Consider the following 26,370-nt stretch of genomic DNA (forward strand, 5'->3'; position numbering starts at 1 on the left):
TTGGTCTCTCATTGCTCACTGCTATTATGCTTGTTACTGCAAAGAAGCGCTTAAGACGTGGAATGTTTATGCCTCCCCATTTTACAGCATGTCTTTAATGCAATCTCGCAGCCCATCAGCTATCATTTGAAACGGTTTATCTTCTGGGGGCTGCGGCCAATATTTTGGGGCCTCCGGTGTGGCCAGAGGATATCTGGACAATGGTCATCGCTCCTAACACTTCCTCTTTCGTTGTTCACAGTCGGATTAGTGGTAGTGCTTGAGGTCCAGATGACGTTTTGGCTATTCTCTATTAAGAGATATCTTCTTATGAATGCAGATTATTTAAAAAAAAAAAAAAAAAAAAGCTAATAAAAAGCTAATAAAAAGCAAAATCCTGGCTCAAACATGGTTGTTCACTTTTACTCGGACTATACACGGAAACCATAATGCTTGAGATCCCAGAAGATGCCTTCACCGTCTGCATTCATATGCAGATAGCTGTTTATAGAGATCACCTAGAGGTATATTGCATATTCATTATTCAATTCAATTATGTCAGAGAAACATGTTTGAGAGGACATTGAATGTGTTATTTTCATAATTGGTTTTACATTTGTAGTTCGCATCCCAGGTTCTTTTCCTGAAGGCTGCTCCGCAGTGAGTCTGAGAAACTGAGAGTTTCAGCACATTAATCCCCAAAGGGCTATAGATAGCAAAACCCCAGCGTATCTGCTGTATGACATATGAGATACACAAAATGCACAAGGCAAGAGATGCCATCGGCAAGTACGATTACAAAGAGAGTAGGGCAGGATGAGCCGGCGTGGGGCAAATCAATTGACACAGTCAGTGCAGCACCGTGCAGCAGGTAGACGTGATGCATAAGCAGTGGCGGCAGTGTTATGAGTGAGAATTTATTTATTTAACCTTTATTTAACCTGGAACTAACTCTCTTGAGAGACGGTATCTCTGGCCAAAATAGCAGGGCAAAATATTTAACATGAGAACACACACGGTTTGTAACGAGCACGATCAAACCTGAACGACGTGAATGAAATGATATCCTCGCTCGTTAAAAACAATTACAGCCACCGTGAAGCTTGTACTGAGTGCAGTTTAATGCCCGGTAGATGATTCTAAGCTGAGGGTGTTTAATATGAAAAGACAGTTTGTCTAAGTATAGACTCTGGGGACTTATGAATCTATGTGATCATTAAGGACGCCTCACTGTCTTCATTTAAGACTTGTTGCAATTCAGGATGCTTCAGCGGTTAAATTCCAGACCTGGAAACGTCTGTGGAAGCATGCACAGACCCTGGCAGTGGTAGTGTTGTGTTTTTCATCAGTGGTGCTGTCTATCTAGTAGATGTTTTAGAAAAGCAGGCTCTGTCCAGCCCCTCGCCGTAGTCACAAGAGTCCTGCCGAAGGGGGAACAGCAGGGAGGATTTGGACGGCGTTCCTCTGTGTGCTTTGACCTCCACCGGGCTCAGGAGTTTGGCTCTGTGTGGCGGCGGTCCACCGGCCTCTTCTCTGTCTGATCGGATTGGGCCGCAATTGAATGACACAACTGTTTGCCGGTGCCCAGTGGAGGACGACTGGCATTCTGCTCGTGCCAAGCTGGCTCTCTGCTGAGACGTCTCACTGGGAAAATATCCCTCCAATCCGGCTCCAGCTCCCAAATCTCCTGCTGTTTACCAAAAATAAGATTTATCACAGCAGCACATCCTGCCTCGCTTTGTCACCTCGTAATTTAAATTACCAAATGGCACTCATGCTCAGTTAATTAAAAAGGCTGATTTAAAATTCAGAGTATCTTGTTTTTAATAAGACATTTGGAAAAAATCAGGCCAGAACTGACAGGGTGGTGCACAGCTGAAGACATTCGAATGTGTTTACTTACGCTTCATTTGCTCATAATAGATCTACTCAGTACATCATGGTGCTGCGAAACCAGCATTGATGCTTGTGGGTTTGCAGCCCCTCTGGACTTCCTCTTTGTGATGCTGTTGAGGTTTTCCAGCTGGCCAGCTGCTGCGCTTTCTGACCAGAAAAGGAGAAATGAAAAGCATCAGTACGGGTTGTTGCTGGGGACGGATGTCAGGAAGGATTGCACACTGGAGCCGGCAAACCCTGACATGCCATCCTCCATAAGAAGAAAGTAATTGGCCTCCTAATTGCTCTCAGAGGCATGTTCCACTGCCCGGGCCAGTTCGCGGCCTGCCTTCAGCCGCGGTACAAGTGTGGTGTCAGCCCTGCGTGATCTGACCTGAACAGCAGACAGATGGGAGAGAAAGGCTCTTTCTTCTTCTCTGTATTCGATTGCACTCCACCAGGCCTGTCACGCTGGGTCTGCAGCTCTGTTTATCTCCCTCAGGGGGCACTCGCTTCTCCAGCCAAACGCCCCAGTCAGTGAACTGTTAAATCAGATTGGGATCAATGGGAATTACATTTCTACGAAGCATCGTCACCGGAGACACACCTCCGACAGCTTTTTGTCTCTTTAAACATACAGGCACATTAAGAGATCTGTGATAGAATTCTTAATCAGACTTATCTCTTCATCCTTGCTGCTAATTAGAGCTGAAATCCAACAGGAACACCACCAAAAAATGTAATACTGTATGAGCCTGTCTGAACACAGAGCACAGCCGTGGTGATATCTCTTTTCAGGCTTAGATGAATTGTGAGTCAAGGGCATTAAGTGGTGAAGAAGATTCAGTCTTCACGTGGGAATGGGTGAAGTTTTGCTCGAGAGCATAGAGACGGTAAGCCAGAAACGTCACCACCTGGACATGCAACAGCAGAGCTTCACTGAGTTTCTCCAGCACTCTCATGAAGCTCCACACGTTGAGCAGCCTGATGACTTCTGCAGCGTGGCTCATTGTTCTGCTCTGAATTTGAAATGTGGAGAAAAGGCTTAAGCGTTCGCAGCATCTGTTAGTCATCTCATAGCTTTAGTCATAGTCATCTGTGAAAGCTTTTGCGCTGCATCTGAATGAGCAAACCTCTTATTTGAATCCGTGTGGACTCTTCACGCTTGTTCTTTGTTAAGAAAAAAAAAAAAAAAGTGTTGATGGTGCAGCTATAAATGGGGCATCGGTGAAGTCAGAAGGCTCAGTGACTCGTGAGAAGCCATGACAGAGAGGTTTATATGGGGGGAAGATTTCTACAGCCCACTTGGAATTAAGACGTGCAGTGAAATTGGATGTGTATGGGGTTTGGGGCCCGGGCCTGATCCACTGTGACAGGGTGGTGTGTCAGATGCACTTCTCTGCAAAGTCCGCAGATTGGAGTTTACTTAGACAAATTCCGTGGCAGAGCTTCTCTGGAGGCAGAAATAATTTCGAGTGTTGTGTAACTGAGCTGGCAGAGCCAACAACAATCATGACTTTGTGCAAGATGGCAGCTGAAGCCTGAAAAACCAACTTCAGTTTCTACATGAAAATGGTGTATAATATGTATTTAATGTACATTTATTACATCCTCTTTCCCCTCTTAGCTTTCATTGGTTGTGTTTGCTAATAGTTATCTTTTGTGACTGAGTAACGTTTGGAAAAGTTAAGATTTTGACAAACAAAAACATCACTATTGATAAAGAGCTTTAAGCTCTAAAACTCTGATGATGAGTGTGGTTTCATTGACGGTGGCCCAGCAACAAAGCAAACAACTGACCGACTGATTGTTTACTTCCATCCAGCCTGGATGGAGTCGCTCAGCAGCTCTTCCTGTTTGCATAACCAAAACATCTATTTGTGGTGAGTCCTGTATGTGCCTTCAGCACCTCAGACAGCTCCCAGAACAGAAAGAATAAACGTTTTTCAGTTTACTCGATGAAAATATCCAAATTAATAAGAGACATTCTCGATTTCAAATAACAGACACCCCCACCGACCTAATTTATTGGACTCAAAGGACCGTGCAGTACCCAAAATTCACTGAAGCGTACTTCGACATAGCAGCATGGATGGTAAGCTGCTGGCTTGGCCACAGCCAGCAGTGATAATTATCATGTGGGCTGTGGGAGGTGTGTGTGGGGGGGTTCTCTGTTGTCGCCTGGAGGTACCACCATAACAGATGTTTTGGTTCGGAGCCTTGTCTGCCAGCACTGGGATCATGGTGATTATGGTCCCGTCTCCAAGCGTCAACAGTCAGGTGGTTGTAGCTGTTGGAGCTGAAGGGGTCAGAGGTCAGTGGCTGGTTGTTGTTGGAGGCGCTGGAGTGTTCGGGGTGAAATGATTAACCTTTATACTTTCTAATTTAGCTTTTCTTGTCAGCTAGCGAGGGGTGTCTCCCCTGTGACTGCAGAGTGTGAAAAAGAGGAGGAGGGAGATGAAGATGCATCGGTTAGCTAGTTGAGAAGAGGGCAGAATCACAGGTAGTGCTGGAAGGATAAATCAGGTAACTGATCAACAGCAGTTTCACTGCTCCATAATAATATCTTTAGGTCTTTAGCAAACATCCTGAAGCTGCATTTCAACGTTTGAGTTGACAGGGTCAGCTGCAGGGGACACCCCTGTAAGCATGGACACATTGAACATGTCGTCCCATTTTCACCGGCTGTATACCGCCAAACATCCATCTTAGGGCTCCATCTCTGTATCGTGCTTTCATGGCTGCAGACTGTATTATTCAAGAGCAATTTCAACCCAATTTCATGGGCTGTCTTGATACGGCTGCATCTGATCCCAATCTGCAGACTTGATGCTCACAGGAACAGAAATCTCTCTGATGGTATCCAGTTTGCCTGTCAAGAGTGTGCCATACGTAGGTTTCTGTTACTAAACCCAATGACAGAGTCAATTCCCCATCTCCCTCCCCCATCCTTCCCCTCAAGCATGTACAACATCACCCCCACCCACCAAATCAATCCAGTGGGTCTGCACTGAAACTTTTTGTAGTAATAATAATGATTATAAACCGAGTTAAGTACAAGAAGCTTACAGGACATAAGATCAAGTAGCCACTGGTCAAAATGACAAGTATTAATATAATGATGGGTAAGATATGAGAAGAATAAAGGAAGAAATTATAGAACATAAACAGGCTGCTTCTTTACATTGCATACATGCAGGGAATCATGGGAAAAGGGAAAAAAGTAGGTGAGATAAAAATGACTGCTGAGGACATGGTCCTAGTAGAAGTTAGATAAGTAAGATAGTTATGGCTGATCGATGGGAAGCATTTTTAGCTTGCTGAAGTGTGATATTACAGGTGGCCAACTGACATTAAATGTCTCATCCGGACTGAAGCGTAAACTTGATTTTCTCAAGTTACATCTGCCTGTTTGGAAGTTTGGCAAAGGACCCTGAAGACAGCAATAGATAGAACGTCAGATGTAGTCCTAAAAATGAAAAACTGCCCAATATATTCATAATTCTGGACAAAAATAAAATGTGACTGAGGTCTTCAGGAGTGTGAGCTCACCGTGGATCGATTTCTGCTACTTTGGCTGTGGAATAGTGGATCTTATGAAGGTCCTGAGTTAACCCTCTCTGGCGTCACCCCACCAGTTACCACAGCCTACATGTGGCTGTGAAGATGAGATACATCAAAGCATGAAATACATGTGCACACCTGTTTCCTCTGTCTTTTTCCGTCCTGATCTGGCTCTCTCTCTCTGAACCTCTGGAGCTTTTCCTAACCTGGGGTCACAGTGATAACAGCTCACTCGCAAATGAGAAAATCAGAGCTCATGCTAATGCAGCGCCAGAGACGTCTGATGGCAAACGATCAGATGAAGTATTGTTGGTCACAATGCCTTTTTTTTTTTTTCCCCCCAATGTCAACCTCACAATGTTATCTATCAAGCTGCCACCACTGTCAGTGAGTTCAGTCTCACTCTTCAAGCCACCCTGGTACCGCGGAGTATGATTTAGGGAGGCTGTTGTGTTAAATGATAGTGCCAGTGAGATCCAATCTGACAGCTCACTCTAGTTCAATGAAAAAAATGATGGAAAATGATAGCATCTTTTATTTTCCTGGCTCTTTGCTACCCCTTTAAAAGGTCAAATTCCCATTTGTTGGATATTCATCAGGTACTTTGGGTGTCATTATTTACTTTGTGCTGCTGAAAATACAAATGAGCACAGCTAAATTATAATTTTCTGACAATTGTTGAGCTAGTTGAACATTGGCAGGCATGCTGTTTTTCAAACAAAGTGTGTGGGTGGAAATGTTGTGAGAGGCTGTAGGCGTATGAAAGGATGCCCGGTGGGGGAAAGGCTTTCTAATGGACAGACAAGGAGAAAGGGAAAACATCAAAGTGTGCGAGGAAACAGACACCATGAGGAGATACTAAATTAAAGGAAAGTCAAGCTAGCATAAACTAGCATATGAAGCCATCCTAATCATCTCATTCTCCCGCATCAGTGACACATGAACTATTATTTCTGAAGTCGCATTATTTGTCACCTTGAAATCACGCTCCTGCATCACTCTGCGACACCTCTATCGGATTAGCAACCTGTCAGCTTTGTGTGTGTGTGCATTGAAAAGTGGGGGGTTGAGAGATCTTGTGACTCAAATGTGAAATCAGACCACCGATCTGTTGCAAGTGTCAATTAGATTTAAGACGTGGGTGTTGGTGGTAAAGAATCCCAGGATGAGCTGCTTTCCTCCATCAGTCAGCCGAGTGCTGATGTTTGGTGATCTAAAGTTCACCCCGCCTTAAATGGGTTTTGCTGCTGCGTAATTTAGCCCCTCGGCATAAACTCTCTCTGAAGCTGAAACTCACACAGTCCATCCATCTTCGTCAGGTCGAAAATCAGATAAGGCAGTGCATATTCTGTCTGTTTCTGAAAATGTCAGTGCAAGTTAAAATTAGTTTCAGACACTGAGCAAAAAGTTGAGTCAGGCCACGGGCAAGCGTTGCATGAGAACGGCGTCTTCTTAAACGCACAGCTTAGCGGAAACACCCCCCTTTGCGCTTTGAATCATTTTCTTTTTCCCAAAGTGACAGATCAGATGAGACAGCGTGTGTTCACCTCTTAGTCACCGAAGCTCAACCACTTCTTGTTTGAGCCAATCTAAGCCCGCATCATCAGTAAACCGCACACGCCCCACACTCTAAACAGCATTAAAAGGTCAGCTGCCAAGTGTCGGGAAAGAGCACTTGAAGGGCCATCTGCTGGAGAGCATTAACGCCTCTGGGGACGTGTCTTTTTGACATGGGCACCGCTGAAAATGACAAAAGGCAACAACAGTAAATAAGGAAGTGGAGCTGCTCCATCTGCTACGTCACCTGTAACCACAGAAATAACAAACAGGTAACAGCAAAGAACAGGCCACTTCCTTCCCAGACCAGGTCCGAGCATTCATTGAACGATGACCCCGACCTCCAACCATTTACTGCAGCCATCGCTTTCATTGTATTAACACGCGAAAGCAATGAGCGTTTTAAAACGATCCTTGCTATCTGCCTTTTGGTGGGGTCCCAACTTCACGCAGTATTCCCCATCCGATTATTTGCCTTGATAAACCGTGTCAGTTGGGATATCTGTGTCTGAGCCCGGCGGGAGGCGTGAAGGAGTGGGCGGGAAGAAGAACAAGTGAAGCTGGAGGGTGGAAGCTAAATAGAATCAAAGCTACGGGGCATTTGTTTTATGTTGCTCCTCCACTGAGATGCAGCCAAAACATTCATGTCTGCCTTAACACAATTAGACGTGAAGATGTAGAAATGATGATGTGTCGTCATCAAGAAATGAGCTGGGTGGATGTGTTGAATGTAGGCTCACAGTGGTTTTATCTGCTTTAGTTTATTCTCTCAATGCAGAGAGAGACATGAGCCTTGAAATTAATTCTGGACCTTTATGTGACACAATAAGCTCAAATGTCCACCTAGCAGCTTTCCAGACCTCCACATGTTCTTGTGTTACCGTCCACTGGTGGCTCTGTTAAAAGCAGACACATTATTGCATCTTCAGAGAGGATTACCAGCACTGTTCTAAACCTTAAACCTTGTTCTCCTTGACAGAATGAACCCAGCACTCTCTGTAGCCCTTGGAGTACATTTATTGCCCTGCTCCAAGACTCAGTCTCGCTCCTTGACCGTTAAAATCCTGCCACTCGCTTTCTGCCTCTGCCAACCTGTCACACAGCCAGTGGTTGCCAGGCAGATTTCCCTGAAGGGTGACCCTGAAGGCAGGCAGTGGTTGAGCAAATAGCCTCCCTTTATCTGTATGACTCACCTACCAGTAGTCGCACCATGGCCCCTGGCCTCGCCTCCCACATCAGACTGATTCCAACAGACATGACTCCCCAGGCACTGCTATATTAGCCCTGGCCCTCCACCCCCTCCCCGCTGCCCCCTCCAGCCTCACAGCCAACTAAGCACGCAACCAGGGCTAAGGGTCGCTAAATGTGGGAGGTGGGTTTTTAAGCTCCTTCAAACTGTAGCTGCCAGCGTGATGGAAAAAAGAGCACGTCAGCCAGCTAACTATAGCGTTTGATCCCTGTTGTTTGTCAAATAGAGGCAGGGGCCGAGGAACTGTGGACCATTACAGACCCCCAACAGTTCATGTGTGAGTAATTTGTGAGTAATGGCCCTTTGACGGCCAAACCAAACCTAAATGCGAAACTAAGACGAGAGCGATCCTTACAGTCTTTTCTTTTCAATGCTGCAGGCTTTACTTTTTCATTGGAAATCATGAACGAGCCGCTCATTGTCTTTATTAAATAGAGACTGTGGTCATATGGCCACAATCATGCATTCAGTGTCTTATTAGGTGAAAACCTTCAGGCTTTTAGGGACCAGGCAGAAGCAACTGAACTGAATCAACAAAGTTATTGTACGTCAGCTGCTTATACTTTGTCTTCATGGCCTCCATCTGTATGAACTGTGGAGTGAAATGTTGATTTAATTAGTTTGCTGTGAATAGTCATAAAAGCTGCATTTAACAGCAGGAAAAGTGCAAGGCTGTTGCGGTTATATTTTATCATGTGATCAGATCATTTGAAAAATGGATTGAGGGCAAAGAAATCAGCTTCACTTTCAGGTCAGAGCAGAGAATTCTTCACTGATAAAGGCCACAGTCGTGTCAGTCTTCGATTTGTGTTAAAGCTGAATCATGAAAGGTCTATTTGCACCTGGGCTGCCTACAGAGACCTCTTTTATGTGCTTTTTTGTTTCTCAGTATTGATTCAACTCATTGCAACATCATTTATTTCCAGATTCAGCATCTAAATGTGAGACCCCAGTGCGCTTTCTCTACACTTTACCCTGCTCTCTACTCCCCAGCCACTCATTTAGCCCCTGGCTGACAGACCCATTTTCCAGGGGTTGTGCCGCCTTGCAATGTCTGTCATATAAATAGACTGAACGTCTCCACCAACATCTCAGGGAGTATGTCAGACCCACGCTGTATGAGGAACAAGAGTAGATGATAAGAACTGCTGGGATCTGGGGCCTCTGAGTCCTTTTCTCTGGCAGACAACAAGGCTGCTTTTTCTAACTTTCCTCAGCGCTTTAGAAGCAGTAATTGAAAATGGGGGAATCTTTGTGCACTGGCTTAATGGAGCTGTCCTGCCCCTGCTGCAAAGCGGGGTTAATAACTTTTTCCAGTTCCATTACCCCTTGAGATTGGCTTCAGGTGAGTAAAGAGGGTGCACCGGACGAGGAGAAGTGGCCACGGGGCCTCCTCAGCCTCCTCTTATCCCCGCTCACTGCAGGCAGCTCACCTGACAATCATTTACGTGACTTATATTCATAAAAGACTCCCCGCTGTGTGTGTGTGTCTGACCACAATGTCTGGAAATACTGTCCCCTAGCAAATGAGTTCCTGTCAGATGGTGGTGGACACTTGACTGACAGCCAGTAATTAACGTGTCAGTTCACTAACTCATGTCCTCCTCATCCACCTTAACAAAGTTCAGGTGCGCTGTTCGGCTTTCTACCTGCGACTAGTTTTTCCTTTGAGCTTCATGTGAGTCTGTTGGGCTGAGCTGGATTGATATTTGACGTATGTTGCTGCCAGTTGATTTCATAAAATTGAGTTTTGTCTTGTTGCGGAGCAGCAATGACACCGCAGTTCGTTTGATGGTGGTTGACTGCTGGTGATTTTTTGTGATTTTCTTTGATGGAGAGGAAACAAAGGCAGGAGAGAGCGAGAGGAAGAGGGAGCACAGTCGGATCTGGAGTTCATCCGAGGTACAGGTTGAGAGTTTCCGCATGAATTGCTGTTTCTACTAGAATGACCCAACAGACTCATTAGTTACGTTTGTATGCACAGCATAAGCCGGCTCTTGGCTCATGCTTTGGAGAAGGTCTGTTTCATTATTTGCCTGATTTCCATTAACAAACCACTTAACAAATACTGACCAATCCATCAGCTAGTACATGTGAACAGACTCGGTCCTCTATTACAGGGGTCCTCAACTACATTTGTCCAAGGGCAGGAATTTTCCAAGCAGACGCTGTGGAAGCCAGATATTCAGATAAAAAATAAATATATTTAGCCTCATATCAGCCTCGTACAGAACATTGAAAACCCAGGACAAAAGTTTGATCTTAAACCGGAAAATGCTCTCAGATTTCAACCAAGGAGGAAGTCAGTGATCAATACAAAACCCACAGTTCAACAGCAAATAAATGAGTCCTTATCTCGACAAAAAAGTTCCAGGAAGCAAACGAAATGCTCAGTTTGAGACTCAATGCAACAGCCGGCCAATGAAAAACAACCTATCTCCGACCACCGGGAGTTACCTCCCGTGGTCTGGCCAGTGTGCTGCTGCCAGCTCCAGGGAATGACCATGAACTCCCTCTCAGGATGGACTGCACCTCCTCCACTAGTGAGTAATATTAGCCGCGAGCATTTTCTGAATTTATTAATACTCTGCAGGCCAGATGGGAAGCTTTGGCAGACAGAAGTAAAAGTGTTTTTTTTTGTTGTTGTTCCTTTATAAAAATGTGCCAGTTGTCCTACAGAAGCATGAATCTGTGCAGATTGTGAAATTCGGCAGTAAAAAAAATGAGACGTTTTAATGAGATGTAGTTCTTTGTACCAGAACAAGGTCACTGAATCTAAACTCTGGAGAAAATGAGATACTGTTAAATATTACTGCCATCAGCTATATGCCATTGATGGCTAAGGCCAGACCTGAATGGCTCTTGTTCCTCTGCGTATAATATTGATGCTGTAAGAAAGAACAAATTCATTCAGCAAGTTTGGATAATAAAACTGTCTATAAAGCACTGAATTACTTTAAAATGTCAAATTTATTAGCTGAATGTCTCCCCAGCTCCGTGTTAATTATTCGATGCAGCACTCTATTATGCATGCAAACACAAGCTTTAATTTGCTTGCAATTACGCTATTTTTGCTGCCTTTGGATCAGAAAGTGTCCTTAGTATTATTGTTAGTTTACCGAGATGTGGGAATGAGCTTTCCTGATGATTCCCTGAAACAGCAGGATTTCTAAGCTTTGAACTGTGATCAAACCTGCTAATGGTTTAAAACCTCTGAGCGACTGTCAACCGTAAATGATCAACTGTCTATTCGGAAAGCACGCGATACGACTTCACTAGCATTTTATTTTCATAACGGGAACATGAGCCTCTGATTCTGACTCTTGTATTTGCGTAAGACTCAAGAGCAGAGTCTTGGTTTGCTTGTTTAGTCAAAGCACTTCCCATCGATCCGGACTATTGATCCCTGCACTACGGCAGCATTTGTGTGTCTCTCGCTGCTTTTTAATTTGTCTTTGACGAAACACTTACGCCACTATTAGTCTCTTCCTGTTTAAAAGTCACAAGCACAACGGTCCCTTTGAATTACTCACCATCTCGAAATGACAGAGATTTGAGGTTCAGCCTTTGCAATTTTAGATGATTAACTTTGACATCACTTTGGGGGAAGTAGAATTCTTTTGTCTGTTGACAGTTAACCCACATCACTTTTCTTGGACTATAATTCACTGATTTGATATCAGAAATACTGAACATATTTACTGGTAAAGAATCGCATAATCCCGCAGTTCATCACCTATTTGAATGTACAGTACAACCATCAGGCTGGGAAATGATCACTTACCAATCCCACTTATGCATGTTGCACATGTACCAAGATAAGCATCCTGTACATGCAGAGGATGAGCTCTCTCATGTTGAAGCCTGTCCCTTCATTCTGTGGGATACATGTAGCCAGTTGGTTTAAATCAGGCTGACATATAACAACTGCCAAATCATTTTGTGATAATTAGCAGATAATTCTTGATAAAATGGGTTTAATTGGTGATTTACTGGGTGATTAACTCATGAAACCCAATAAAATGACAAGAGGGAAGTGATATCGGCTAAAGGCTACGTGAGCTCTCCTTACTGTAACGTATAGTCGGCTGTGATCTGTCGATTATATCGAATTTGACAACAAAATGGACCACATTAGTCCTGGGTTGGACTGAGTTTGGCAGCTTTATCACTTCCTCAAACAGCAGGAGATGTCACACCCGGCTCTCTGAGGAAGCTGGCCAAAGCTGGAACCAGTGTGGAGCAGAGCAATCCACAAGATACCACCATGCTGTTCAAATCTGAACAAACGTCCTTTTTGTCTCCGTGTCAGCCGTCATCTTTTCTACCCTATAGAAAAGGTCGTTAACCGTATTGTGACTGTCCAGAAGAATCCACTGGTGGAGGAAACCAGGGAGGAGGAAAAAAACATGAAAGGATGATGGAGGAGATAGCAGGAAGGACAGAGGGGGGTAGAGAGCGAGGGAGCTGACCCAGTTAGAGAGGGAGAGCACAAGAGAAAGATGGAGAGAGAGTGAGGTGATAGAAGGGAGCTGTGTGCCAGCGTCTCCACTGTGGTTGGGGACCTGCTGGGCCATCTGGCGGCGCTATAATTGGGTTGGGGTTTTACACCTAAGCGACACACCTCCGAAGAGACGGTTGGAACAAAAAAGAAAGAGGAAAACGAGCAGCGGCGGAGGGAAAGTTGAGAGTAAGTTAGATCAATTGATACCTCGGCGTTGCCTAAATTTATATTTCCATTCAGCTCTTTTAGCTCGTATCGGCCACAGGTTACAGGACGGGAAGATTTAATGTGACACTTCATCATTTGAGGGCTGCAGGATGTGCTGACTGTAACAGGAAAGCGCAGCCATTTTGTGCAACAACAACATCATTATTCAAAGCTGTCTTCCAGTAGTGACACGGCAGATATAAGCTTTGTGTCGCAGTGGATGTACAGTGTGATTACACAGCGATGATGGCCCTGGCGAAGGGAAAAAGGTCAACACAGCTCTCAGGTTTCCAGGCCTGATCCACTCTAAATGACCCAGGCTCTTCAAGTGGACCGCCTGCTGTGAGCTGCTGCAGACGGTGGAGATAATACGGAAGTTGTCATCTCACGCTTGAGTGGGCAAGTGGTCGTTAAGGTGCAAATATGAGCTGAATTAATGTTTCCTCTTTGCCAGCGACGTGAGGCCTGATGTGAGAGGAATGACGGACTCCGCGGGTGGTCCTCCGTGCACACTGCTCACATTTGGTTGCCTTCCATTTGACATTTTGCTTCACAGATAGAGACGCCTTACACAGTCCTGAGGAAAATGTAGGCAATCCAGCATTTTTTCATTCAGATGCATGTCTCATTCTGCATATTTGAAAGGCCTCTAATTCACTGGAATGGTGTCATTTACATAAACATTTTGCGCCCACTGTCTGCCGAGTTCTTCAGTAATTATTGCCTTTTCAGAAAGCAGCTCCCTGCATATTACACATCCTTGCACGAGAATCTTAAAACATGGTGTCTGCATTTCTGTCCCTCACATCAGATATTAGCTCACTTTGAAATATTGAGTGCAAGCCTATGTGCCCCCCCGCCCCCAGGGCATAATCAATTCTTTTTCTATAGAAGAAGCCTCCCACAGGCACTCTGCAGAGCATCATTGTGCTCCCTAAAAGTCCTCGCCTGTGCTGAAGTATCTCTGTCATTGCCAAGCGTGCCTCTCAATGGCTCAGCCCCCACACTAACCTCGCAGCATTTCAAAGGGAGACCAAAGGGACGCTGAGCGAACACGGACATGCGTAGGCGTCCGTCCAACAAAGGGGGAGTTAAAGAGGGCCGAGGTAACCAATGGCTGATAGCAAGAGAAGGTTCATTGCCAGTTTCTACCTGGAGTTGAATCATCTTGAATGAATCCTGTTTGATTACAGGTTTAGTTTTTGGATTCTAGGTATTTTTTTTCTCTTTTTGGAAGTATTCTCTGCAGCAGTTCGTGACTTGACGTGTCTTGAAAATATCTGTTGGTGGCAGACAAAGATGTTGTTAAACAAGTGTTAGCTAAGTGTTAAAATCACAACTGGAGAGTGCAGTGATATCATGCTTTCACAGTATGTTGTGAAGCAGCAGCTGGCACACATGAAGTGATTGTGAATACCACCTCATGCTAGCAAGTCACTCGCAATTGCTTTTACTTGGCGAATTCACAGGCGGTACAAGGGATTGAACCTTGGTTAAGGGTTCATTATTTCAGTTTAGTGGAGTTTTTGTTCTGGATGGATGGAACCCTGAATGTCCAGTAAGGTTATGGTCAGCGAGGTAATGATGTAATGGTTAGTAGGGGTTTGGTTTGGCTACCATCATAACATCGTAATTATCATGATTTAAACGCCTCCAGTCCCCCCAACGAAAGTTTCACTAGTAAAACCAGTGAGAGTAATTTGTCAAAGCATTTTGTGCCGTTTAACTGGTGAGTGTGTTTATAGCATGTATGAATTTTTCTCAGGCAGAAAGCACAAAATGAAGGACAGGTTTATTCTAATTATTATAATAGCCCCTTGCACCTGATTTACCAAAGGAAAACAATAAATAGTGTTGTGTTTAATGACACTAGTTCCTGCCCAGTGAAAGCACATTTTAATTTTGGTGCAAACATAAGAATTATTTCTAAATCTACCTGATTTGCCCCTGCCCACTGAAACATCATGATGTTGTTTTAGCCCCTGCTCTGAACTGGACACACAGCCTGTCCAACCAGTTGGAGTGGAGAGGATGGCACCGGGAGATGACCCTTCATTGGCGTCCTTGGCAAACGCCGCCAGTTGTGGTAACCAGAGTTCCTGGCTAAGCCACATGTGCTCCAGCTGTCGGCAGGTGCTTTCCCTCCAGTTTATCTCTCTGGAGCGTTTCCAGTACCCTGTTGCCACTCCCACTCTGGCACCACCTCTGCGCTCGACCACAGGTGGCTTCTTGCTACCGGTCAGCTCAGCCTGCTGGTTTCTGGTGCCTCTGAAGTTAATTGTCTCAGCTTGTGGCTTGGCCGCTGCCGGCTAGCTTAATTGGCCACTACTGAGCCGTGCTCGCTGGTGGCGAACCGTCACCATCAGCCTGAGCTTCTGCCGCTCTTTGTTTTATTTCCTCAGGGGTCGACTTTAACAACGGGCTTCGGTATAACAGCGTGTTTAGCTGCCTAAAATGGGGATATCAATCAAATCACAATGACTCTTTTAACGTCAGAACTGGTCTGTGAATAGGCTGCTACAGGTGAATTCAGCGTTATCAAGAAAGTCAACACAGTGTTCTTTTAAGTTCATGTGCAGATAATCAGATTTGTTTTGTTTGCCCTGCTGCAAATGACAGCTTATCAAAGTCTGTTTAATTAAAGTGCTACCTGTCAGTCTGCGTGACTCCTGTTTACAAACCCCGGTTTTCTTCAAAATGAGACACATGAACTCACAGTAAATTAACCAAATCGTGTAATTATATGAACATTCCCACTAAGGAAACAAGAAAGACAAGTGTATGCGATGCACAGCGCAGTGCCGTTGCACTCCCACGTTTATCTTAGAGTATGGATTATGTACTTCAAAGTCGTGAAAGGCTCTTGATGTCGAAGTCAACAGCAGAATCAGTTTGCCTCATCGTCTGGAGAGGCTGGTCGGGACTGAGGCTTCACTAAATGTGTTTGGGGATTACGCCACTATTAGTCTCCTCCCGCTTCCTCTCCAGCTGCTGTTTCTATTTGAATTTGAATAATCGTATTGCCTCTGGTTCTTTGATGTTCTGTATTCTCCAAATGTGTCTGCCTGAGCGATTGCTGTTGTACATCATGTAATGTCCTGACATTTAATGTAATGTCACTGTTGGTATTCAGATCTGTGCACAAAAGGACATAAGTATCGATGTAGGTGTGGAAACATGGGCGTCTGTTGGATTTATTTTACCTCGGACAGCACGCAGGTATACACATACAGTATCTTATTGTGTATAAAGCAGCGGTGGAACATTATCACTGCATGTTTTTGAAGTCCTTGATAACTAGTATTAGTTTTGTTGGTTATTCACTTTCAAATCAAGTGTCTTTGTTTGATGTACAGATCAAACATGCGGCGGTTGTTGTGTGATATGAGACAAAGTGAGGATATTTGCTGCGCTCTTCCTGCTCTTTGATAGATCTACAGGGCCTATTGAGAGAGAAAATGACAGCGTGTTTGGGGCCAAACAAAACAATTAGGGTCCATTAATGCCCTGTTGCTTCACTTGCTGATGCACATCCTAAAAAGAAACATATTCACCGTATATTCACGATAATGTCAATGTAGCATCAAAGTGCTTAAACATAGTTGCGTCCTCTACGAACTCAAGCTGTGGTAAGCAAGGCTAAGACTAAACTATGAAGTAAAATATTTACCCACATTTGTATCAATAACTGGGAATGTGTCCTTTGTAGTCGGCCCCTTCATTTACTCTAGGATGCGAGTACCAGGCAGGTGATGCTGGAACCAGTCTCAGCAGTAGCCGTGATAGCCTAGATTTTAGAGATACGGGGTCGAGGCTGGAAAGTTGCCAGACTGAATTCCCAGATCGTCTCGAAAATCTTGAGCTCGAAGAGTACAGAGAACGAGAAATGATCTTCCCTCCCCCACAAACTTCAGTCAGAGCCGAGTAAACAAGGGAATACGCTACTACACAGCTACTCCAGTGGAGCTGTGCAGTGGCTGGTAGTAAATCGTAGTAGTTTTTTCCCCGTGGAGATTATTGTGAAGCTAATAATCAGATTTGTCCAGATATATTCAGGAGAATGAAACACCGGAGTGTCCGGATAGTCAGACTGTATCTGAGAAGCACAAATATTGAAAAGACAATTTGTATCTCTGCTGTTATTCACTCTAAATTGCCTCGCTGCCTTTGCAAACCTAATTTTGTATATTCAAAGAAGCATGAATTGGACTTTCTGAAGCTCCCTTCTCCTTCATGTTCTTAAAGATTATATTCGGATGAATTGCCGTCGCAGTTTGTCCTCAGCTCTTTGAGGTTTACAAACGGATATCGTTAGAAGCCAATCCAAGGGTTACGTTTAGATTTTTCAATTACACAGACACCTTTAAAGTCTTTCTGTCGACACCAGTGCAGTGCCCTTTATGAAACACAACTAGAAATGGGGAAAATATGACTTTAATGAGCGCTGCACTGTGGCAAAGGAGCAGAGTTCTGCCATTAACCATCACTGTGTACTGGTGGAAAAACTCTACAACTTTAGTGTGCCATTATCCTCTTGGATTGCTATGGTGACGGAGGCAAATTACAACCTGCACAGAAAGAGAGGACAATAAATAGTTCCTGTCTGCAGTAGACGTGTCACGGCGCTGCAGCCCGACAGTCGTGTGTCATGATACCAAGAAGTACACAATCACTGGAAAACCAAGGGAGATGCCTGTGTTGACTAACAGTCCGTGATGTAGTGGTAATTGGCATCATTGTTGGTACTTTTTCTGACCGAAACACTTAGTTTTAATAGAAATTATGTCTGTTTTAACATGTATTTGAAATGTTTTCAGCCTCCCAGTTTCACACACGTCGTTTTATTCATGAAAAATCAACTAAAACTAATTTATGTAGTCTGAAAGAAAATGAACCGGCAACACTTTTGATAATCAGTTAAGTGATTTAGTCAGTTTTCAAGCAAAAATGTCAAACATGAACTCGTCCCACCTTCTCAAATGAGAAAATTTGCATATATATGACAGTATATTAATCCTTAGCTCAAACCCTAATTACAACACACGATCCAGCTCAATGTGTGATATTTTGGTACTTCTAACACCATGAAGCCACAGATTCTTCATTGTCATGGTGGTATATGTTAAGCGTCTCCTTCTGTTGTCCTGAGGCAGAATTGAAATCGTGTGAACTTCATGTGGAACCAACCTCCCACAGTGAGAGTGAGGTGATAGCACGATAGCATGCTCAGGGATGAGGCTGAGGCCGTATACAGTACATTACACAGCACTGCACATGCAGGGCCACATGAGTGGATCCACACATACAGTATGCACACACACACACACACACACACACACACACACACACACACAGAGCACCAGTTAATATAAGCAATACATTGTTTCCGTCTTGCATCTCACAAAAGACCTGAATGTAAAGTAAATACACCTGTTGTGTACAAAGAACACAGCGTGTTAAGATAGCGGATGAGTTATCTTCTCTGCTCTGCAGCATTATTTACTGTACTTTTGGGTCGTCTTGTAAAAGCACATCATTTCAATTAAGCCAGTAGCAGTGCTGAGATTTACGGCCAGTGCTGTGTGAGAGTAATAAATAACCGTTTTATCTCTGCTCTGTGATGCTAATCTGGAGTTTAAGCAATGAGCGAGTAGCTTTGTTCTGAATTCAGCGAGCTGGCCAATTCATTCTGGACCCCAGCTGATGTTTACCCAGGCTGAGCCAGCAGCTGCTCACACGGTCTGCGTCAGCTCAGTCATCTGACAAGGCGAGCGCGCTGCCTCTGACATGCATCTGTCACAGCGGCGAAAAAAACATCTAACCCCCTCTGTTTTGTCTTTCTCCTCCTCCACTCCTTCAGCATCTGCCTGGCTTCCCAGCATCGCCACCATGAACGAGAGTCGGAGGGAAGCGCTGGCGGCGCCCGAGCCCACCACCACCTCCTCCGCCCCGGCTGGCTCCAACACCACCAACATGGCCGGCCCCGGCACCGGCGAGAAGGACGAGGCCTTTTCCAAGCTGAAGGACAAGTTCATGAACGAGCTGAACAAAATCCCATGTGAGTACTTTCTCCGCCGAGTCGTGTGCACGCTAACTAGTTAATGGCGAAAATGTGTACCTTAAAAGAAAGAAAGTCTTTTACCACTGAGCGGTGACGACTTCTTTAACTCATAGGTGTCTTTGTCTCTTTCTGTCCTTACAATGTTCACTGTTTGTTCTCAATTAATAAAAAAAATACCTTTTTGTGAACCCGTCACACAGCATAACATCTATTTTGAGGACTTTCTACAATATAAAAGCATGAAAAACCATTCAAAACTTTAGAGAGGTCCTCTCTCTATCCAAACTTTTGCAGGCTTGTGTACAAACCAGTAAGCCGATGATTGGTGCTCCATGATTACAGGTCTGGTTATCCAACAAGCCCAGGGAGATAAACGTCTAGCAATTCAAGCAGCATGCAAGGAAAATTCAAGCACAAGTTCAATCATCTCAAACAGTAGGAGTAAAAAAACATAAGTACACATTGCATACCTCAAAAGTATCTGAAACATATCAAAAATACTCGTGTGCAGGTGTCACGCCTTCCGTCGATGCTGTCATTCAGCAGCGTTGCAGCTCCATGTGACGTGTTTATAATTACACTCCCTCTGATTCAGAGCGAGTCCATCCCGGATGAACCATTCAGCGCTGCGTGACTCTAGTGTAACTCTGACTCAAAAGTGATTCAGCAGAGGTTGTGAGTGAACTTTTGTTGCTGACGCACGAGAAAACATCAGAGTTACCCGTGACCTCCAACAAAGACTTTAGTGAATCAGGTTGAGACATTTTTTACTGCATCTTTCATCCTGTTGCTTGAGGCAGAAACAAATTCGAGCTTCTCCTGCAGTGATCGGCTCAGACGGAATTGTCTTCCTAAATTATGTTATGACAGAAGTAACCACATTTGAAGTGGAGAATAAACATCTGGCAACAATAATTCAAGTGTTTGACATGATAAATTGTTAAACTATGCGTGACAGGCTGTATTATTTGCTGTTAGGTTTTCAGTTTCTGTCTGACTTGTGCTTCCAGTCAAATCTACCTCTTCATTTCCACACAACACAACACCTCCTGCACGTCCACGTTATCGCCTGGAGAGTTTTGCAGTATTAAGTACATGACGTCATCTCGTCATCCAGGAGGGAGCGCCGCCTGGAGATCCAAGGGTTCTTTTTCATTTAGCAGAAATCGAAATACAGATACATCCACGGGCTCATGTGGAAGTAATTCTCGCAACAGGAAATGGCTCCTGTGGAAGAGAAGCACAAATGACACCACCACCACATTCTCCTTCCCACAGATGTAATGGTGCACGGAGTCAGTTTGAGAAATTCCTCCTTTTGCAGAGGAGTGTTTGTTTGTACCACGTTGAATGTTTACCAAAATAAAAGACCGCATTTATATTCAGATAAGTCTGGTTTCTACGAGCGGCCTTGAACAAGACGTTTTCATTGAGGGTGAATGGGAAGGCATTAACTAGAAATTTCTAGAAATCTCTAATTACTGCTGAATGATACAAAGTAAGGAAGTAACAACTTAACCCTAAACCTAAATAACCCTAACCTGGGATTAAGGCATTAATAAGAGCTTTATAATGACTGATAAAGAGCCAGTATTCTACTAAAAAGCATGCTAATAAGCCGCTAGTTAATGATAAATAAAGTGTGAGTTGTGTACCATAGGCAGAAAAAGTTACCTGAGAGCCTCCCAAAAACAGCCTGTCAGTTAAACAGAGTTTTAAATTACTGTTTTCTCACTCCATCACCTCAATCAAAAGCGGTGAGTTTGCAGCCCGATGCTGCCAAGCTCATGATGAATGCCCCAAGACTTGTTTACTCCGTGGAAATATCGATACTGTCTGGAGAGCGTCGGGTCGCAGATTTAACAAGGAATATGCGAGAGGAGCCGCTGAATGTGCAGCCTCTCTAATGCTGCTGCAGAAGGTTTTCTTCTGGGCTTATAACCCAGTTTAAGCCCTGCAGGCTTTGAGGCTGGTGGCATGGAGCTGTCAAAGTGGCCTAACTTGCTGCTGCTTTTCTGTCCATCGGGATCTGCAGGACACATCTCGGAGCACGAGACGCTCCCTCGGTTGGCTGATGGCAAAATGTAGAAGACTTTATTTTAATCTTTCTGAATATACTGTGCTTGTTCTTTTGTTGCAGCCATTCTGAACTTGTTGCGGGGAAAAATAGTCTGAAAAATATGTTTACATGCATATTTTATCCAATCTGACGTCTGTTGGTTCTAGTTCGGTGAGGTTTATTCACAAAGACGTGGTTTTGTCGTGGTTTTCAGATCAAATTCGATGCGATGGAGTGCTGCAGGTAACAATCATGAATTATTCTGCTGAGTATTTCCAAGGTGTTCTGGGAATTGTTGGTCCATAAAATGGCAGAAAACAGTGAAAAATGTCCATCAGGAGTTCCTCGAGCTTGTTTTGTCTGACAAACAGTACAAAACCCATCAGAAAAACTAGAAAATCCTGAAGCTCTGCAGCAAATCAGAGGCAATCAGAGAAAATTAGAATAAACCAACATTAATGTGTTAGTGTGCACAAAACATGTGTGCCACAATTCCTTCTGCAAAAATTAACCCTTTTAATCAATTAGTGAATGATTGAGCCTTCCACTTCCACAGAAACATGAGCACACACACACACACACACACACACACACACACACACACACACACACACACACACACACACACACGCAGGTTCGACTGTGTAATCGTACTAAACCATATTGTGACTCTCTGAGCAGCGACGTTGCCTCCGAGGAACCTGCTGTATTGAATTTCTCAGTAAGTTTTCTAAACACCCAAGGGTTTACTTCCCGATAACAATTAACCTCTGAACGCGGAGGCTGTTTGATCCATGACTGCTGGCTCCACCAGCCATTACTCCAAATAACGCAGACAGACGATTGACATTTCAGGAAATAAATAATGTTAGTTCTTTTCTTTTTTCTTTTTATATCAGGGCTGTTAGCTTTCAGGCACTCGAAGGCAACCTCAAATATTTAAAAAAAAAAATCTTTCTTTAAGTCCTAAACCTCGTCCTTCTAATAATTTGCCATTACTATGTGCAAGTTTTGCCTCAAATTAAAATAATATATGTGCTTTTTTTTCCACTGGGCCAGCAATTTGTCATATTTTGCCATATTTAAAATGAGAACACTTGAAAATTGCTCCGTAAAGCGCTGAATTGAACTCCGTCTCCCATCTGAGCTAACCCCAAAGTGATGCATGTTATCTTTATTAGCTTTGTTTACACACTTGAGATGTTTTCCTCGTGCACTGTTGGACTTTCTGGACTCATAAGAAGAATGTTATAAACTGATATTGAGACAAAAGGATTCAGTGGTCGAGTCAAAGCTCAATGAAAACAGAAAAATGGGAGTTTTAATGCGTCTCAACTTGTTTGACTTTGTGGCTGCTCAGAGTCAACAGACAGCAGAGTTTATTAGAGGGGATTACGGTGGCGAATCGGCAGAGCTGTTCGTCTCTGCCTGCCTGCTGCTCAGGCGACGAGCCTTGCCGTCTCCTCTCTGCCCTGGCTTTACAAAAGTTTGCCTGCCACGCGACACCATCGGGGCCTGGTCCAAGCAAAGCCGGATCAGACTCGAGCAGCACCAGCATCCCTCTGAGTCTTCAGTCAACAGATGGGAGTCAGATCTCCTGTCCTCTCACCTCTGCAGATGTCTGAAAAAATGTCTGCGAGATCAGACATTTTTTCAGACATCTGAGGGTGAAATATACGTGCTGGAGCTTGACATGTGCTCTTTGTCATAATGTTCCACCTGAACACTCAGAAATAGCTGAATATGAGCAGCAGTCCACATAGTTAGTCTTTTTATTTTGTTACATAAGGCTTTTAAGGCTTAAGCGATGCCTGGCTGTTAGATCAACATCTATTATAGAGGGCCGAAGTCTGCCCCCTTTTCAGGCTAGCGTCGGTTCCTCTCCACCAAAGTGATCCTTTCAGTGGTCTTTCTTCAAACCTGAACGTTAAATGGACATTTGTTATTGAGCTGGATGGCACAAATGCACCTTGTCATTTTAACCTTGATGAAAAGCATCATTTTGTCAGCAGCTCGACTGCAGCCCCCCGTAGGGTTTCTTTAAGACTCATGTGAGCTTGTTAAATGCTAACAAAATCAACAAATGAGCTGAGAACACCCCACGAACACGATCAGCTTTCACAAAGACAGATGAAAACAAGTGTACAGCTGTGCTGAAGCTCTGTGAGGCTGTACTCAAACACAGCGCTGTGCTGGGGAGGCATGAAGGAGAAATTTTACTCAAAACCACCAAATGTCAATCTTATGTTGGCACTGGAGGACAATTCAGGGGATCACTAAGTAAGTGGGATTCATTCTCTGAGGTTCATGAATATTTGTAGAAAATGTAATGGAAATCCATCCAGACGTTGTTAAGATATTTCAGTCTAGTGTGGCTAAAACCGCAGACTGTGGGGTGGATTCAGGGTCTCCATGGAATCTTTGCATTTGGGAGTTTTTGTGCTCGTTTTTAGTCTTAATGAAATGCGCCGGGCTTCTCCGAGGTCCAGCTCTGCACTCTCAGACGTCGGTGCTTATATTTGGTGTCGCCCAAGTTTAAATGGCCAAATGAACTGAACCGAAAGTGAAACCCAGACTGCCACAAACACATCAGTTTGAATGAGTCACCGCATGTACATTCAGGCTGAATACGCCCGTACTCTGAGGCTGTCCACCACATTTAACTGCTCTGCCTCTCTTTGTGCCTCCAAATGACAATCACCGCTCCTCTGTCTCATGTCATTATCGCTTCTATTGTTGGAAATCCACCTCATGCACCGTTAATGTAATCACTTCAACTCATGGGATTTCCTGCACATGCTTTGTGTTGACGGGTGCACATTTTCTGATAATAATCAGAATAATGGATGGATGGATAATGGACAAAACCGAAATGCCTAATTTAACCAAATCACAAAGAAATAGACCAGCCCATTGCAAATGAAATCTTGTTGGGTATAAAAGGAGAAACTGGCACACAGGATCTCTGAGTGGGCTCTTCATTATCGTCTCTGCGCTGCTGTATAACACACAGATAGTCAAGACGCTCTGTGCTGCACTCATATTGTTTGCTTAAACAACCCACTGCAGGGAAAGGCCGCGGACAGAGTGTTGCTCTCGTAAGCATAACAAGATATAATGTCAAGGTTAATTGACCAACAGGGTCCTGTCACATTGGATTAGTGTGGGCCGTGAAGTGGATATAACCCAGATGCAGTATTAAACACACACATGCACACACTCCACGTTTGAACGCATCCACCGAACTGATCCGGTTCTTGAAACCTTTCTCTCAAATGTAAACTGTATTTGTTTTACACAGCCTCCCAATTCTTTAGAAATCAGGGTTGTATTACTGATAGCCACGATGGCCAAAACTCCATGTATTTGGACTAAAGGCATTTAGTACATTAAGTTGATGTACTCTTTACTTGCATATGAGTTCATAATGATCTCACAGCGACACTGTACCACATACAGTAGGAGTGACTCATAGGTCTGCATGTATTTCATACAGTTTCTCTCTTACTGTATATCTGCGGTGTGACTTTTAGAGCGCCTACGGTGTGTGTAAAGGACACAAAATGTCAGCCAGCGAAACTTGGCTTTTTGCTTCATGCTGACGTTCGCTGCTCTTTGACCTCCTTTCACAGCTCTGAAATTACATCTGATAAGCTTCTCAGGGAACCCGAACGCAGCATGGTGGTGCCTCTGAGCCAGAATCAGCTGGGCTGAGGTTTTGGCAAATTACATTTCCTATTCTACTGGATAAATATAGATCTGTCACTCTCAGCTCTGTGATGGTATTATTCACTGGAATTAATATTTCCACTGGTATGCCTGGAACCACGAAACACAGAATCTGTTCTCAGAAGTAATATGAGTTTAGTATGAAAAGGAAGGAGGTTTTTTCTCTTCGTTGTTACGTTGGTGGGATGAGTTATGGTTCAGTGGTTACCGCAGTCACCTCACAGAAAGAAAGGACAGATGGTTTTATTCCCCACGTCTCCTTCCACTGATGTTGGGAAATTCAGAACCCAAACTGGAATCCAAATGGCGCCCAGATTTGCATGTGTATCTTCAGTGTATCATCTGTTAGTAATCAAGCAGGTAGATGTGCTAATAAGACAGATTCGGTGCAGAGCACTGAGCTTGCATTGGCTGTAACTGAGCGGCACATGGTGCAGGCTTCACCAGTCATCAGCTGAACGTTATCATCCAGTCATATTCATGCTCTCTGTGTGTACATAGCAGCCTTTATAACCTGACATTATTCACTGAGCACACTGCTAATACCCTCATTTCAAGCCATTTGGTGCTCCAAGGCTTCACCCTCCGTCTTGTGTGCTAAGCTGTTGGTGTTGTTGACTTTAAGATTTAATGTCTGTGTGTGTGTGTGTGTGTGTGTGTGTGTGTGTGTGTGTGTGTGTGTGTGTGTGTGTGTGTGTGTGCTTGTTAAGGTGGGATTAGACCTCCCAGCAGAGTCCTTGGCCTTTCCTAAAGCCAAATCTAACCGTCTAACTGTTTGCTACAGCTGCTCAATTCTGGCAGAATCAGATAAAGCTGAAATATTTAGGAGCACAGAAACAATGGAGTCAGCCATCTTGAGCCATTGTTCCCCAACAGGTGAAAATCACCTGAAAGCCATCTATGGCTGTTGATCTGGAGCTTAACAAGGCTGGCCACAGTGGCCAAAGGAAATTTAAGTTGGTCTGCAAATACAATAACCTCCACACGTTGTTTATATAATCCTACGAAGCAGTTTTCTGATATTTTCTGTCACGCTTGACATTTTTTATCCGGATCCCCATAAGAATCAGGAAGTAGAGTTTCATTACGACAGCAATTCAGCCACAAACAACATCAACTTTGCAAGATGTTCTGCACTTTATTCCACACGCTGTGTGCTGTTTGGTTTTTTTCTTAAATGGCCCGAAATCACAAATTGCACGTGTGCCTCAAAGGGTTTGACAGTCTGTACAGAATACAATGCTCTCCGTCCTTAGACCCGCTGTAGAAATACAGCCGTAAAAAGTCCAGAATTAAAGACAGCAGACGGAGTCCATGCAGCGCAGGAGACGTCACTCACTGTCTGAATTACTTTGAAGGTTTCTCATTGTTGAGTGCTCTGCTTTTCCACCCTGCCACACCATTCAGTGACAGTGCTGAAAAGAGATTTGAGCAAACATGGATTTCATCATGGGCAACCCACCCATTAGAGAAACTCCATTTTCCATGCCATGTCGCTCGGCGGAACGAGAGATAAGTGCTGGGAGTTGAAGTGTAGTGTGCGCGCAGTACTCCTTTTCACTCGCTCTTTCACTTTCTCGCTCTAT

At 44.1% G+C, this 26,370-nt stretch overlaps 1 protein-coding gene across 6 annotated transcripts in view; it reads left to right on the forward strand.

Annotated features, from left to right (window-relative positions):
- Positions 1-26,370, forward strand: part of syt1a (synaptotagmin Ia) — a 146,533-nt gene that overhangs the window by 87,714 nt on the left and 32,449 nt on the right. For all 6 annotated transcript variants that reach the window (XM_076722090.1, XM_076722093.1, XM_076722089.1 and 3 more), the window contains one exon: positions 18,796-18,993. In XM_076722090.1, the coding sequence (XP_076578205.1) occupies positions 18,825-18,993 (169 nt within the window). In that variant the 5' untranslated portion in view covers positions 18,796-18,824. The remainder of the gene's footprint in view (positions 1-18,795; positions 18,994-26,370) is intronic.

Source organism: Chaetodon auriga, chromosome 22 (genome assembly GCF_051107435.1).
Source record: "Chaetodon auriga isolate fChaAug3 chromosome 22, fChaAug3.hap1, whole genome shotgun sequence".
NCBI lineage: Eukaryota > Metazoa > Chordata > Actinopteri > Chaetodontiformes > Chaetodontidae > Chaetodon > Chaetodon auriga.